Consider the following 15,155-nt stretch of genomic DNA (forward strand, 5'->3'; position numbering starts at 1 on the left):
GTCCCCATGAAGAAAAGCCTCCCCATAGGACATTGCTTCCTGTGGCCCTGACATACATCAACTTTCCATGAGTCCTGTTAAGATGGGGCACAGCCCTTAGCTGAAGCCAGGCGATCTCTACCACAGGGCAAACTGGTTCATGTGCATGACACTCATGCAGTTGAGCCAAAGCGCAGAATGGGGCATCCCGTCTCTCCTTAACTACTGGGCTCATCTGAACCAGGTTTGCACACTGGTGTGTGTGTGTGTGTGTGTGTGTGTGTGTGTGTGTGTCCAGATGTATGTTAACCAGAATCTACCTGGGTTAACATTTGCTGGCTACAGTCATGTCCCTGCAGTGTCTATTGTCTCTGGCTGTGTTCCCACCCTAGAGGCAAACTTGAGTAGGTACAAAAGAAACTCACTCATGCAACTGAGAATGTTTCCTATCTGCCTCTTTGCAGAGGTGTCTTGATTCCAGGCCTAATCTGTGAATATCATTGCCCATCTCAACAGGACACATGACCCAGAGACCCGTCAGACTGTGCACTCAGGGACACACACAGCAGGTGGAGGACAAGGTGCTCTCTCCTCCAAGCATCCCTTGTATGACACGCCTGCTCATGCTTGAGCGCTTTGAGGACAATTCTCACCTTGTTTTGTATTTGTTGTAGCCATTTTTTCCAGTATGGTTGGTATTTCAAGTTCTTAGGGTCCACATAGACCATCCCGCATCGAGACACAGTGGCCGGGGATGCGTATTGCAAGTCTCCAACCTGGGAAGAAAGCAAACCCTTCAGCTAGTAAGGCCTCTGCTCACGGCTGCTAACACATGGTCCGCATGCCAAGGCCCTCCTTGTGCAAAGATTCGCAAGGACTTGAAGCCCTGCCGATAGTCGGCACAGCTGTTGTGAGATTTTTAACCAAACATGGCGGTCATGATGAGATTGCCCATGCGAACCACTAGGTCGTCTCTCCAGCCAATTTGTTTTGTTTACTTTTTGTTTGTTTGATTGATTGATTGGTTTTTGCTCTGTTTTTTTTTTCTTTATTTCCTTTTTCTTTTCCAAGACAGGGATTCCTTGTGTGGTCTTGGCTAGCCAGACCAAGCTAGCCTCAAGCTCACAGAGATCCACCTGCCTCTGCCTCCCAAGGGATTAAAGGAATCTGCAACTACTGCCAGGCTGTTTCAGTTTTTTAAGGTAGGATCGTATGTAGTCCGGGCTACCCTGTAATTAAGGATAACCTTGAACTCCCAGTCCTCACACTTCCACTTCCTGAGGGCTTGAATGACAGGGGTCTGTCAACACATCTGCTTTATGCAGTGTTGGGGATAAACTTAGGGCCTTGGGAATGCAAGGTGGGCTTTGTAGGGGCAGTTCTGATGCTAAGGTCCTGTTCCCCAATTGGTTCTTGATCTGTCAGTAAAGAAAGCCATGGGCCAATTGCTGAGCAGAAGGGCAGAAGGGCAGAAGGTATAGGTGGGACTTCTGGGTAGAGCAAAAACAACACACTACAAGCTCTCTACTAACTGACCAAAGGTCCCAGGCCCCAAATATCATGTTACAGTTTTCTTCTCTTCCTCTCTGTTTTGTTTTTAACATGGCCAGCATCAGGTATCACAAAGTGTAAGTCTAAAGTTAACAACATTGACAGATGTCTCTCTTCATAAAAGACACAGTTACATGGGCCAACTAGACCACCATATACACAAACACAAGTGCACCGATGGATTCTGCAGACTGGAGAAAGACGATGTCACTATTAAGCTGGGGCAAGATCGAGTCCTAAGGCACAGCTATAAAACAAGCACTCGGTATGGTAATCAGGAAATGGGGAGAGGGGAGACTGGGAAAGTGGTCTCTAGGGGAAAAAGGGAGGGTTCAATTCTTGACATGATAGAAAGAATTTCTTAATGAAGATCAAGACAAACTGTGAGAAAAAAAGGAAGGTCACTACAAACTCCAGACAAAAACAAATGGTCCAAAGAGGCAAAGAATGAATTACAGTTTAATAGTTGGCTATGCAGTATTTCCATATTCAAAACTATGTAAATAGGGTGCGCTGTTAAACAAGTCAGCGATATAGTATTCTGAGGAGGGAGGGCCAGCAAGTGATGCAGTAGACGAATCCTCACATTCAGAGGACTCCATCATTAAGGAATGTGTAAAGTTTTTAACTTTTGCTTTGCTTCTGTAAGCTCGGGACTTGCTATAGGTCTCAGACTCATGGAAATCTAGCAGTCTTCTAATTTGCTGGGATTACAAGCATATGACATTATGTCCAGTAATAATGTGTAGCATTAAAAGCTTGTGTTGTGTGTGTGTGTGTGTGTGTGTGTGCACTATGTAAGTGTAGTACCTGGAGGGGCCAGAAGACGGTATTGTATCTTCCAGAGCTCATGTGATGGGCGCTTGTGAGCTGGGTGCTGGAAGGCAAACTCAGGAACTATGGAATAGTACATTCGCTTAACCACTGAGCCATCTTTCCAAACCCAAACTCGGGTCTAAATTTAGTAAAGGACTGAATCACAGGCTACCATGTTGTGGACACTAGAAAGATTCTCGGGAAAAATAGCTTTAAAAAAAAAAAAAAAGAGCCAACCATGGCTTAGAGTAAAGAGGAGAGAATGGAAGAAGACGGGAAACAAAGGGACGGGGCAGACGAGATGGTTTGGCGAGCAAACCATTGGCTGCCAAACCTCACAAGCCAAGTTCAGCCCCTGGGACTCACACATTGGAAGAAAGAAACAACAGCCACAAGTTGTCCTCTGCCCTGACTTCGTAACATAGACAAATGACTCATTATAGACTTCCGAATTTTCATAGCCACCTACCTTGATAAAGAATTAATTAACCCAAAGCGAGGCTCGTGTTCAAGTTCGGTTCTAGGCACTACTTGCCTCAAAGAGCAGAGCACAGTGGGACTGGAGACGAATGCGCTCCCCGTTGGCCAAGGTCAACAGCTTGTTGTCGTCCATCACTGAGTTCATGTTTTCCACCCACAAGGCATCCACGTCGCCATCGAACAAGATATACCTGTAGTGACCAAGGAGCAGAGTTTGGTCGGTAAACCCCAGACCCCAGACCCCAATGACCCCACTGTCCCTCCTGCGTAAATGCTGAGAAACCCGCCCATGTTTAAGGATCGGAGAATGTCACGCACAATCTGGCTAGCTTCCCTTGGTGAACTGGCCTTCCCTCCTGAGAATAACACACGGCTGCACTGGCCAATAGCATGCATGGCCAGCATTGCTCTAATGGGGAAACATTTACTGCAGAGCCAACTAGCATTCCACACTCTTGAATGGGAATCATCTACCAATCCCGAGTGAGTGACAGAGAGTGTCAGGGTCCACCACCCCGCACCCCATTGTATCAAGAATAAATGTCAACTTATCACTACTTTTTAAAAATACTTTGTTCTTTCTTTCCCTTTTCCTTCATTTTTTAAAGATTTTTTTCACTTTTATTCCATTTGCATGAATAATTGTCTGCACAGATGTCTGTACCACATTTGTACGCAGTGCCCTCGGAGCCCAAGAAAGGGCAGCTGGAACTGCAGTTACGGGCGGTTGACAGCTGGGTGCTAGGAACTGAACCCTGACTCATCTGGAAGAACAGGCAGTGCCCCTAACCACTCAGCCACCTCTCCAGCCCAAGGTATTTATTTTTAGGCAGCCTCTCATGAGGTAGCTCAGGCTAGCCGAAAACTCTCATACCTCAGCACCCCAGATGCTAGGTTTACAGATGTGGGCCGCCACACACTACACTTAGCCGGGGGAGGGACAGAGCTTAACTAAAGATCTCAAGACAAGATCGTTCTAGATTATGGGGATGGCTCCCAACTCCATGGCAATTATATCTTCATAAGGAAATAGTTCAGGGGGCCAGGCAGATATTCCAACTGTAAAATTCATAGTCTGCCTATCTGTGTGTCTGTCTATCTATCTATCTATCTATCTATCTATCTATCTATCTATCTATCTATCTATCCATCCATCCATCCATCTCTCTCCCGCTTCCCTTTCCCCTCCCCCTTTTCTCTCTCCTTTTCCCTCTATCTCTTCCTCTCTCCTCTCTTCCCCTCTCCCTCTGCTCCCCTCTCCCTTCCCCACCCCCCTCTGTTCTCCCTCCTACCAACTTGCCTCTCTCTTTGATCTATCACAGATAGGATAAGCCTTTCCCCTAAATACTTTAGCACATAGTTCCTAAAAATAAACGTATACATTCATACCCTCTGGCTTGTTATCAAGTTGAGGACATGCAACATGTTTCCAGTTCCACCGTGTGGCTTACAGCCCACACTCCAATTATGTCACCTCCCAACAGGAGTCCCTTTCTATCTGTATCCATGGTAGAAAGGCTGGACTCAAGCAAGTAACACTCGCTGTTCAGACCACTGGGTATGGGGTTGATGAGGAATGGGGTGTTAGCACCACCACGAGGTGTCTCCTATAGACGGCCGATCCGCTAATGGCCGGTGGGAAGTAAAGCCTGGTCCAGAAGAGAAGGCGCCCTGACTAACGGGACATAGCACAGAGAGAGATACCTCGCCCCCAGGGTATTCTGCGATGCACAGCCAGAATCTAACCTCAGGAGAGCAGTTGGAAAACTAAAACTGAGACTCTGTCTATAAGGCAGAATCTGGAATCTGGAATCTTCTAGAACATCAAGGATATAAGGTAAAAAAAAAAAAATTAAGAAACTGCTCAAAAATCGAAGGACGCCAAAGAAATAGCTAACCCAGGCTTCTGGCCAATTAGGAAGGCACTCACTTCCGTTCCTTCTTGTCAGTCGGCTTGTTGATCTCCCGGAAGATGTTGGACAGCACCCCATCTGTCCAGTCTCGAGTGGTGGGGTCCAGGATGCCATACAGCTCAATGACACTCACGGCTTTGGGGTTCAGGATGTACAGTTTTGTCAAGATCCCAAGCCTAAACCAGAGAAGTAGCTTCAGCCATGGCTCAGGACCATGAAACACCCAAGGGAGAAAAACCGTGAGAGGAAGAGCAGGTGGGGAGCCACTCGAAACCCATCTGTGTTTCTATTTTGTAAGGAAGGTTGGAGATGGGGTTTCACAATGTTGCCCTGGCTAGCCTAGAACTTACTGGGTCAACCAGACTGACTTCAACTAGTGGCAATCCTCCTGCCTCTGTCTGCTAAACTGCAGGCATGCACCACCACACCTGGCTACGCGTTTCGCACTTTATAAGACAGGGCATGTGTCTCTCTGATGATTCTCCACCGCACTGGGACAAGGCAAAGAAAAACCAAACCTAATGCTACCCGCTGACCAGAATATGAAAACAAATGAGTGAAAATAGTAAACACAAGCTGTGACACACACGCGTGTATTTGTGTGATGGTTGTGACAATTACCTAACAGTGGACTAAAGAATGGAAGAAAACAATTAAGGCAATGAACCCCAGGCCTCAGCATGCCGCTGTCCCAGTGTCCCTCACATGGGACAGGGAGAAGTAAGAAGTGGTGCCTCCCAGACACAAGGATTTTCTACATTTTGTGTGTGTGTGTGTGTGTGTGTGTGTGTGTGTGTGTGTGTGTGTGTGAGAGAGAGAGAGAGAGATGTATGTATAGGCAGTATTTCACCCATGTGCGTGTACAGAGGCCACGGGATGACACTGCCTGCCTGTCCTGTTCTACTCTCTCTGCCTTATTTCTTTGAGGCGGGGTCTCTCACTGAGCCTGGAGCTAGGCTTGTGGCCAAAAAGCCTGGGGGATCTGCCTACCCCACCACAGCACTGGGTTTCAGGGACCCGCCGCTATGCCTGTCTTTTTAGGTGGGCCCGGGGGATTCGAACTTAAGCCCTCCTGCTCAGGCAGCAAATGCTCTTTAACTGTGAAGCCACCTCCCAGCCCCAGTCTGGAGACTTGCTATGCAATCTAGAAATGCTAGAGCCACAGAGATCTCATGGCTCCATTTAGAGTTTGCCTGTAATATTGGCATTCGTCCAAGTCTCTCTAGAACCCAGTGATTGGCAAGCGGAAAGCAAAAAGTTGAGAAGTTCACCCTTGAAGGAAGACTGTCACCACACGGTGAGCCTTTAGTATCCTCCAGAGGCTTTATTTAATTCTAGACATTTATATAATTGTCATCATAGCTCATTGGGAGTTCAGAGGACAGTTTGTGAGAATCAGGTTTCTCCTTCTACCATGTCAGGTCGTCAAGCTTGGCCACAAGCACCTTTCTAGGCTCTGAGCCATCTCGCTGGCCCTTGCACATAATGTAGGGTAAATTAAAGGTAGACCTGTGGCCTCCTTCACACAGGCCTGGTGCCAAGTTCTCCGTGGAAGTGACACACCATCATTGCCCATCAAGGGTTCTGACTCATGTTATAGAAGCAATCTGAAGCTAGGGTAATGTGGCTGAACTTGCATACTTCTCCCCTCCTAAGAGGACACTTTTGAGAGAAGTTTTTTTTCAAGATGTATTTATTTTTATTTTGTGTGTTGAGCGTTCTTGTCTTCTATGTCTGTCTGTGCACTACATTCATGCAGTTCCTACAGAGGCCAGAGGGGGCGCCAGATTCCATGGACCTACAGTTACAGATGGTTGTGAATCACCCTGTGGGTGCTGAGAACCAACCTGGGGTCCTCTGCAAGAGCAGCAGATGCTCTCAACCATCTCTCCAGCTTCGTTTTCAGGATTTTAACCAAGGAAGAAAAATCTTCCCTGAATGCCGGTAGGACCATCCCATGGGCTGGGGTCTCAGAATAAATAAAATTGGAAAATGGGGAAATTTCACTGAGGGTCAGCATTATTGACTCTCTGCTTTCTTTGCAGATATGAGGAGTCTCAGCGCTATGTGCCTGCTCACCGGCCTCCAAGAACTCTACAACACCTTCCTGACCTGACGTGATGAATTCCGTCCTCTCAAATGCTGAGACCTCCCTCGCCCTGATCTGCTTTTTGTAAATATTTGGTCACAATCAATCCGAAAAACAACTCATGGTTGGGACTAACCCCCACCTCCACCCCCAGGAAATAAAGCTCTTGCCAAACATTTCCCAAGAGGTTGCCCCAGCAAATGTCCCCACCCCCGGCAGGACACTCACTTGGTCTGGGCCTGACATAGAGTATTGATGACCACGGACTTGCCCCCTCCTGTGGGCCCTACCACCATTGTGGTGTGGCGGGTCAGCATGGTCTCGAACATTTGGACCACTTTGTCTACCTGTGGGACAGACATGGGCAGTGCCATTAAACATATCTTCTGGAGGGAAAAAATAACAGCTTATTAAGATGTAGTTTGGGGCTGATGAGATGGCTTAGCTTGCAGAGAAGCTTGCAACTGGGCCTGACCACCTGAACTTGGGACAGAAGAGAACCAACCACTATGTAGCTGAGGCTAGCCCTGAGCCCCTGATCTCCCTGCTTCTGCCTCCTGAGTGCTGGAAGCATATGCCACTAAGCCCACCTTGTTCATTTTATGGCAAAATATTAATTTATTGCATGTCTAGGCCACATGTATCTGTCTGCCAGACACCAGAGTTTCCACAGTTAGGTTATTGTGGATAATCTGATCACGGGAGCTCACGAGTGTCTCCTGAGCAGACATGTTCTCACCTACCTCAGGTCCATGTAGTGTGATCACTGGGTTCTAGGATGGCCCTGTGTGTAACGTGCTAAAGGCCAGGAAGACTGCTTGCCAAAGCAATGTGTTAGTTTATATTCCTGAGAGGGATGTGTGCGTGTTTTCATGAGTGTGTGTGTGTGTGTGTGTGTGTGAATGGGCATGTGTGCGTGTTTTCATGAGTATGTGTGTGTGTGTGAGTGTGTGTGTCTGTGTGTGTGTGGGCGTGTGTGCGTGTTTTCATGAGTGTGTGTGTCTCTGTGTGTGTGTGTGAGTATGTGTCTGTGTGTGTGTCTCTGTGTGTGTGTCTGGGCATGTGTGTGTGTTTTCATGAGTATGTGTGTGTGTGTGTCTGTGTGTGTGTGGGCGTGTGGGCGTGTTTTCATGAGTGTGTGTGTCTCTGTGTGTGTGTGTGAGTATGTGTCTGTGTGTGCGTGTTTGTTTTCATGAGTGTGTGTGTCTCTCTGTGTGTGTGTCTGTGTGTGTGTGTCTGTGTGTGTGTCTGTATCTGTGTGTGTCTGTGTGTGTGTCTGTGTGTGTGTGTGTGTGTGGCATGTGTGCGTGTTTTCATGTGTGTGTGTGTGTGTGTGTGTGTGTGTGTTGGCCAAAAGTAGGTATATTACCTGATTGCTCCCCCTTTTAATTTTTGAAACAGCATCTCTTATTGAACTTGGGGCTCACTGATCAGGCTAGGCTGTCTGGTCAGCAAGTCTCAGGGACATACCAGTGTCTGTCCCACCAGGGCCGGTTTACAAACGGGTACTGCAGAGTCCAGCTTTTTACAGGGTTCCAGGCAACACAGGTTGGCCAGCTTGTATGACAAGTGCTATGAGTCTGATGCCAGCCTGCGTTACACAGTGAGTGCCAGGCCAGTAATGATGAGTTACGATGTGAGATTTGTCTGTCTATCTGTCTGTCTCTCTTTCTGTGTGTGTATATAAGAGAGAAGAGAGAGAGAGACAGAGAGAGAGAGGAGAGACAGAGAGAGAGAGGAGAGACAGAGAGAGAGGAGAGACAGAGAGAGAGAGGAGAGACAGAGAGAGAGAGGAGAGACAGAGAGAAAGAGAGAGAGGAGAGACAGAGAGAGAGAGAGGAGAGACAGAGAGAAAGAGAGAGAGGAGAGACAGAGAGAGAGAGGAGAGACAGAGAGAAAGAGAGAGAGGAGAGACAGAGAGAAAGAGAGAGAGAGGAGAGACAGAGAGAAAGAGAGAGGGGGGGAGAGACAGAGAGAGAAAGAGAGAGAGGAGAGAGAGAGAGAGAGGAGAGAGAGAGAGGAGAGACAGAGAGAGGAGAGACAGAGAAGGAGAGAGAGAGAGAGGAGAGAGAGAGAGACAGAGAGACAGAGAGACAGAGAGAGGAGAGACAGAGAAGGAGAGAGAGAGAGAGAGGAGAGAGAGAGAGAGAGAGAGAGAGAGAGAGAGGAGAGACAGAGAGAGAAAAAAAGGGGTGCAGCCATCCTGGACCCCAGCAGTGCGGCTCACCTGGACAGGCAGCAGCACATAACCGTTCTCCTCCAACACATCTTCTACGGCATCGTTGAAATCTGGGTAGCGCACACGGGGGCAGTCTAGCCCGGGAAACAGATCAGAGATGAGGCCCAGGAAGAGGGGGACGTCCTCAAATACAAACTTGGGCAGGTTCATGTCACGCAGTGCCCGCATCAAGACCACATCCTGGAGGGACCAGAGGGGTATGAGATGGCCAGGGAACCCAGCACGCGGCTGTGCATGCTCCTGCCTGACGCAGAGCAGAACGGTCTTAGAAAATGTAACATCTTTAGCCACAGATGTTATATGTCTAACACTGTGTATAGAGAATGCACGATGAAAGCCGGCAAGATGCCCCAACAGGTGAAAGGCACCAAGCAGGACGCCCTGTGTTTAATCCCCGGAACCTGCACGGTGCAAAGAGAAAACGCACTCCCACAGACTTCTCTGACCGCCACAAACACACCACAGTGCAGGCGTGCGCATGCACTAAATAAACCAATGTGAAAAAGGTAATATATAACAGAGCATGCTATATGCTATAGATGTATACATTTTTATAAAACATTATGTATTTACATATGTCACTTTTGTGTATTTCTATGTCACGTAGATGAAATATTTAATAAAACACACAGTATAATTGTACATAATATTTTATACTGTATATACTTTATGTAAAACTGTATTTTTAAGACTGTAAAGGGGGGTTGGGGATTTAGCTCAGTGGTAGAGCGCTTGCCTAGCAGGCGCAAGGCCCTGGGTTCGGTCCCCAGCTCCCCCAGCTTGGAGTGGTGTAACAAGGATAGAACCTAGGCAAATGCCTACTACTGAGGTGCATCCCCAGATAAAAATTTTAAGAATTCAAAATTCTGGCCCGTTGTGGTGGCACATGCCTTTAATCCCAGCCCTCGGGACCAGAGGCGGTGGGTTTCTGTGAAGTTGATGGCAGACTGGTCTACACAGTGAGTTCCAGGCTAGCCAGGGCAACATAGAGAGAACCTGTCTTCAAAAAATGTTTTCAATTAAATATGATGCACTATAAAGTATAAAATATCATAAGGTATAAGCCTCTTTCATAGAGTATTTTTAATGAAAGTGAAATATAAAAATTTATATAAAATATCAAAGATATTTCTGGATATTTGCTTTCATTTTTTTGAAGTTTTAACAGAAACTAAAAAATCCATAATGAAGCCTATAAAAATAAAAGGCAAGATGTCAAGGTTTATAGGAAAACAAAAATTAAATATCCAACATGTACAGCATCACGGTTGGGAAGCTGCACAAGAGAGTCACCCTCCGAGCGCCAGCAGAGGCCCTGACAGGGGACTAAGCTGTCAACGAGATGTTGGTCTCTCTCACGTTCTCGGCAGAGAGTACAGTGAGGCAGGGGTGGGTCCGACCGGAGCCCATGTGGGCACCTGTGAGACAGCCCACTGAATCCTGTTAGGATGTGTGCTCAGTGGCAAGAGATAGCTCAGCGGCTGAGAGCACTGGCTGCTCTTCCAGAGGACCCGGGTTCAAGTCCCAGCATCGGCATGGTGGTTCACAATCCTCCAAGAGGACCTGTGATACACAGACATGTGCGGACCTGATACCCATACATAATACATATGATAAATAAATTAATTAGACGTGCAATAAATTGAAGAGGAACGCACATTCCCGCTTCAGCAGAAGGTTCCTAGTGTCCCTCTGCCGCCCTAAGATGACAGGCGGACAGTTGCTACCCTGGATTTCTGAACTGCCATGGGGACTCTGCATTCGCTTTTAAAGACACACATCTCTGAAGGTGCCACAGGGAGGAGACCAAAGCAAAGGCAGCCAGCTCACAGAGGGACAGCCAACACCTGAGCTTCCGGATGGCCCGCTCTGTCCCATGTCCTCTGCCGTGCCTTCTGCACATGTACAGGAACCGCATCGAAGCACACGGAACCGGAGACGCTGAGCGGCCTACCTCCTGCAGGTCTGCCGAGCCTCTCTTCAGCTCACCGGCCATGACTAGCACTGACTTCAGGGCCCGGAGCCCAAAGTCATAATGGTGCTGCTTCGACAGCTGCTCCCGGGCCAGCTTGTAGAGGACGGTCATCTTCTTGGCCAGCGTCTTTTTGACCGAAGACAGTGAGAAGAGACAAATACAATAGGACAGAGTGACAGAAAGCATGGTAAACACACGGGTTACGGTAAATACAAAGGGATACGGGTATCCTAGGGACACTGAGCCACATACAGATCTGCAGAGCTGGTCTTCAGCATTCGAAAACACCAGGGTGCAGCTTCCCTTCTCACTACGGTGTTGGAGAATCCTGCTATTAAAGTCGCAGTCCCCAGTGACGAGATGGGGTTCTGAGCTCAGTGCAAAATGGAGACTCCCTTTCTAAGTAGGGGCTTCCCTTTCTCTGCCTGACCTTGTCTGGAAAATGTCCCTGAACACAGGTACCTGACCATGTCGGAAGAATGACCTGGTTCAGAGCTGCATAATGCAGCACACAGCCCCGCTCTGGCTTCCCATCCACATTATTACAACTGATTAACTCTTTCTGCCCAAACCCCTAAAAGCCCTTATGTATCTTATCTCTGACAAAATAAAGTCGAGCTATCACTGAAACTGATCCCAGAAGTTAATCTGTAGGTACTCACGGCCAACCAAGCCCTACCCTTCCTCTACTCCATTCACCCTCATGGACCAGTGTCCAGGGACCCAGAGGAAGGGGAGACCCATACTATAGCACCTTGGGGACTCATTCAAAGAACACCCATGTTAGCCAGGAGGGGGTGACTCATGGGATGTGTGTGCAGCTGGGAGGACCAGGAGTTCAAAATCATCCTTGGCTATAGAGAGAGTTTGAGGCTAGCCTGGACTCCATGAGACCCTGTCTGAAATATACAAACGCATTTGCCAAGATCTGCAGCTGTCATATAAAGCCGGGATCGCTCCTGTCTTCAATGACAGTAGATCCCAGTGAGTCATCACAGTCCACTCACACAGATGTTCCCGGCTTAGCAGGACCTTAGCCTCTCACACAGGTGCCCTTCGCTCAGCCCCTGTTTCCTTTGTTAGTTTCCTTGGTACTGGGGAATGAGCCTATAACTATTAAGCTATGTCTTTAGCCCTTTAATTTATTTTTTTCAGGAATCTTTGAATTTATAATCTTCCTGACTCGATCTCCTAAGAAACATAAATTAGAGACTGATATGAGCTAACATGGACAGCCTGTTCCCCTTTCTGACGACAGCTTAGATTCCCAGGCCACAAGAGTCAACTGTACTGGTCCCCAGGGCTTGTGTGGGAATTTGGATGATAACAGACAAGAGATCTCGCCCCGAAATCCCAGAGTCCTGGCAGCTCAGGGTGGGGTGGGCTGGGTGAAATGAGAGCCTTGAAAGGCGCCCTCTCGTGTGCAGGACCCGAGAGATGGCTCAGTGGTTATGAGCACTTAATGCTTTTGCAGAGGGCTCAAGCTTAGTTCTAGTGCTTATGATGGATGGCTCACAACCACCTGTAAGCCCAGTGCCAGAGAAATCAGATGCCCTCTTCTGGCCTCCATGGGAACTGCACCCATGTGCACATACACAGACTCGCAATTTTTTTTTAAAAGATTTATTTATTTATTTCATGTGAGTACACTGTCACTGTCTTCAGACACACCAGAAGAGGGCATCAGATCCCATTACAGATGGTTGTGAGCCACCATGTGGTTGCTGGGAATTGAACTCAGGACCTTTGGAAGAGCAATCAGTGTTCTTAACCGCTGAGCCATCTCTCCAGCCCCAGACTCGCAATTTAAAAAGAAAAAAAATTTTTTTTAAAGAACATGAAATTGCAGGAAATGGGTGGGTGGCTCAGAGGTGGGGCATGTGCCTCAGCTAAATGAGGCGCTGGGCTCCATCTTCAGCACTGCAGAGCGAGAGCGAGAGAGAGAGAGAGAGAGAGAGTGAGAGCAAGAGAGTTGCATGTGAGTGTGTAGGTGAATGTACCCATGGGTGCGTGTGTGTACAGGAGCCAGAGGAAGAATTGGGTGTCTTCCTCTATCACCTTTCACCATATTGCCCTGACACAGGATCTCTCATGTCCTGACTGGTCTCCTCCCTCCAATGCTGCGGTTACAGGTATGTGTGGCCCTGCCCGGCTGTTTACATGGCTGCTGGGAATTCAAACCCAGGTCTTCATGGTTGCGGTGAGTCGCCCAGTGAGCCACCTCCTCCTTTGAGAGAAGGTGTCTCACTGAACCTGGGGTTAATGGAGCGCCCCTCAGACCTGCCTGTCTTCACCTCCAGAGCTACCATTGCTGGCGTGCACAACTGCACCTGGCTTTCATGCGGGTCTGAGGATTTGAACTTGGGTCCCTGTGCTCCCAACACAGGCACTTTGCTGACCAAGCCACATCCCTACCCTCGTGGTGTGACTCTTTTTTTTTTTTTTTTTTTTGGTTCTTTTTTTTCGGAGCTGGGGACCGAACCCAGGGCCTTGCGCTTCCTAGGTAAGCGCTCTACCACTGAGCTAAATCCCCAGCCCCGTGGTGTGACTCTTAAAGGCTGACATGAGTGGTGTCTCAGTGTCCAAGGGATTGGTTTGTGCTCTGTGGTGACAGTCACTCCATCTCTATACATAACGAGAAAGAACAGGAATGCTGGTGATGTCTGAACTTGGCGTGTGCCTGGGCAGCTTGCAGGCTGCCATGAAGACCTGCATCTGTATGCATAAGATGCCACATCTGGGAGGGTCACATGGGGACACTGTCACTGCTGTCCCAAGCTCTCAAATGTTAGCGCATTCCCAAATTAAGCTTCAGAGAGGGTGGGAGAAGAACAGAGACAGGGCACAAACACAGCCTGCGACTCGTCACCAGCACGCTCACCTTGGCCCCCAGGAAGCCCTCAGAGAAGAGCATGATCTCACAGATCTGCTGCAGGTCAGGAACAATGACAACCACGGGCCTGAACAGCGCCTTCACAGACTCGGGCAGCTCTGTGCGGCCCGCATAGCCAGGGTTCATGGTGATGAAGATGCCCATCCGAGAGTCAAGGGAGATCTCCTGCCCTTCGAACTGGGTGACAGGACAGAAAAGAGGGAGTGATGTAGCTGCCAGCCCACCTAGGAATTAGAAGCTGGGGTCACAGGGCAACCCTAAGGGACATGGTGACATGGGCAAAGATGGGCCTCTGGATTAGCACAGATTCAAAGACATCTCTGGGATGTCAGGTGTGGTTTCTGGGCAGGTATTGTGTCTGGCAGGTGTGGTATCTGGCAGGTGTGGTGTCTGGCAGGTGTGGTATCTGGCAGGTGTGGTATCTGGCAGGTGTGGTATCTGGTCAGGCATGGTGTCTGTCAGGTATGGTGCTCTGTCAGGTGTGGTGTCTGTTCAGGTATGGTGCTCTGTCAGGTGTGGTGTTTGGCAGGTGTGATGTCTGGTCAGGTGTGGTGTTTGGCAGGTGTGGTGTCTGGCCAGGTGTGGTGTCTGGTCAGGTGTGGTGTTTGGCAGGTGTGGTGTCTGGTCAGGTGTGGTGCTCTGTCAGGTGTGGTGTCTGGTCAGGTGTGGTGTCTGGTCAGGTATAGGGTTTGGTCAAGTGTGGTGTCTGGTCAGGTGTGGTGTTTGGCAGGTGTGGTGTCTGGCCAGGTGTGGTGTCTGGCCAGGTGTGGTGTCTGGTCAGGTGTGGTGTCTGGTCAGGTGTGGTGTCTGGTCAGGTGTGGTGTCTGGCTAGATTTGGTCAGGTGTGGTATTTGGCAGGTATGGTGTCTGGCTAGATTTGGTCAAGTGTGGTGTCTGGTGAGGTGTGCTCAGGTATGGTCAGGTGTGGTGTCTGGTCAGGTGTGGTGTTTGGCAGGTGTGGTGTCTGGCCAGGTGTGGTGTCTGGTCAGGTGTGGTGTTTGGCAGGTGTGGTGTCTGGTCAGGTGTGGTGTCTGTCAGGTGTGGTGCTCTGTCAGGTGTGGTGCTCTGTCAGGTGTGGTGTCTGGTCAGGTGTGGTGTCTGGTCAGGTATAGGGTTTGGTCAAGTGTGGTGTCTGGTCAGGTGTGGTGTTTGGCAGGTGTGGTGTCTGGCCAGGTGTGGTGTCTGGTCAGGTGTGGTGTTTGGTCAAGTGTGGTGTCTGG

General features: G+C 48.8%; 1 protein-coding gene across 5 annotated transcripts in view; it reads right to left on the reverse strand.

Annotated features, from left to right (window-relative positions):
* The window catches only part of Dnah10 (dynein, axonemal, heavy chain 10), a 123,367-nt gene that overhangs the window by 47,110 nt on the left and 61,102 nt on the right, over nucleotides 1–15,155 (reverse strand). For 4 of the 5 annotated variants that reach the window (XM_039090119.2, XM_008769272.4, XM_039090122.2 and 1 more), the window contains 7 exons: nucleotides 13,924–14,112; nucleotides 11,022–11,168; nucleotides 9,056–9,247; nucleotides 7,057–7,175; nucleotides 4,757–4,915; nucleotides 2,882–3,017; nucleotides 633–755 (listed from right to left, as the gene is read on the reverse strand). In XM_039090119.2, coding sequence (XP_038946047.1) covers nucleotides 633–755; nucleotides 2,882–3,017; nucleotides 4,757–4,915; nucleotides 7,057–7,175; nucleotides 9,056–9,247; nucleotides 11,022–11,168; nucleotides 13,924–14,112 — 1,065 coding nt within the window. Of the gene's footprint in view, nucleotides 1–632; nucleotides 756–2,815; nucleotides 3,018–4,756; nucleotides 4,916–7,056; nucleotides 7,176–9,055; nucleotides 9,248–11,021; nucleotides 11,169–13,923; nucleotides 14,113–15,155 lie in introns of those variants that run through there. The other variant, XR_005491954.2, reaches the window with a different exon arrangement.

The sequence above is a fragment of the Rattus norvegicus genome, chromosome 12 (genome assembly GCF_036323735.1).
Source record: "Rattus norvegicus strain BN/NHsdMcwi chromosome 12, GRCr8, whole genome shotgun sequence".
Taxonomy (NCBI): Eukaryota; Metazoa; Chordata; class Mammalia; order Rodentia; family Muridae; genus Rattus; species Rattus norvegicus.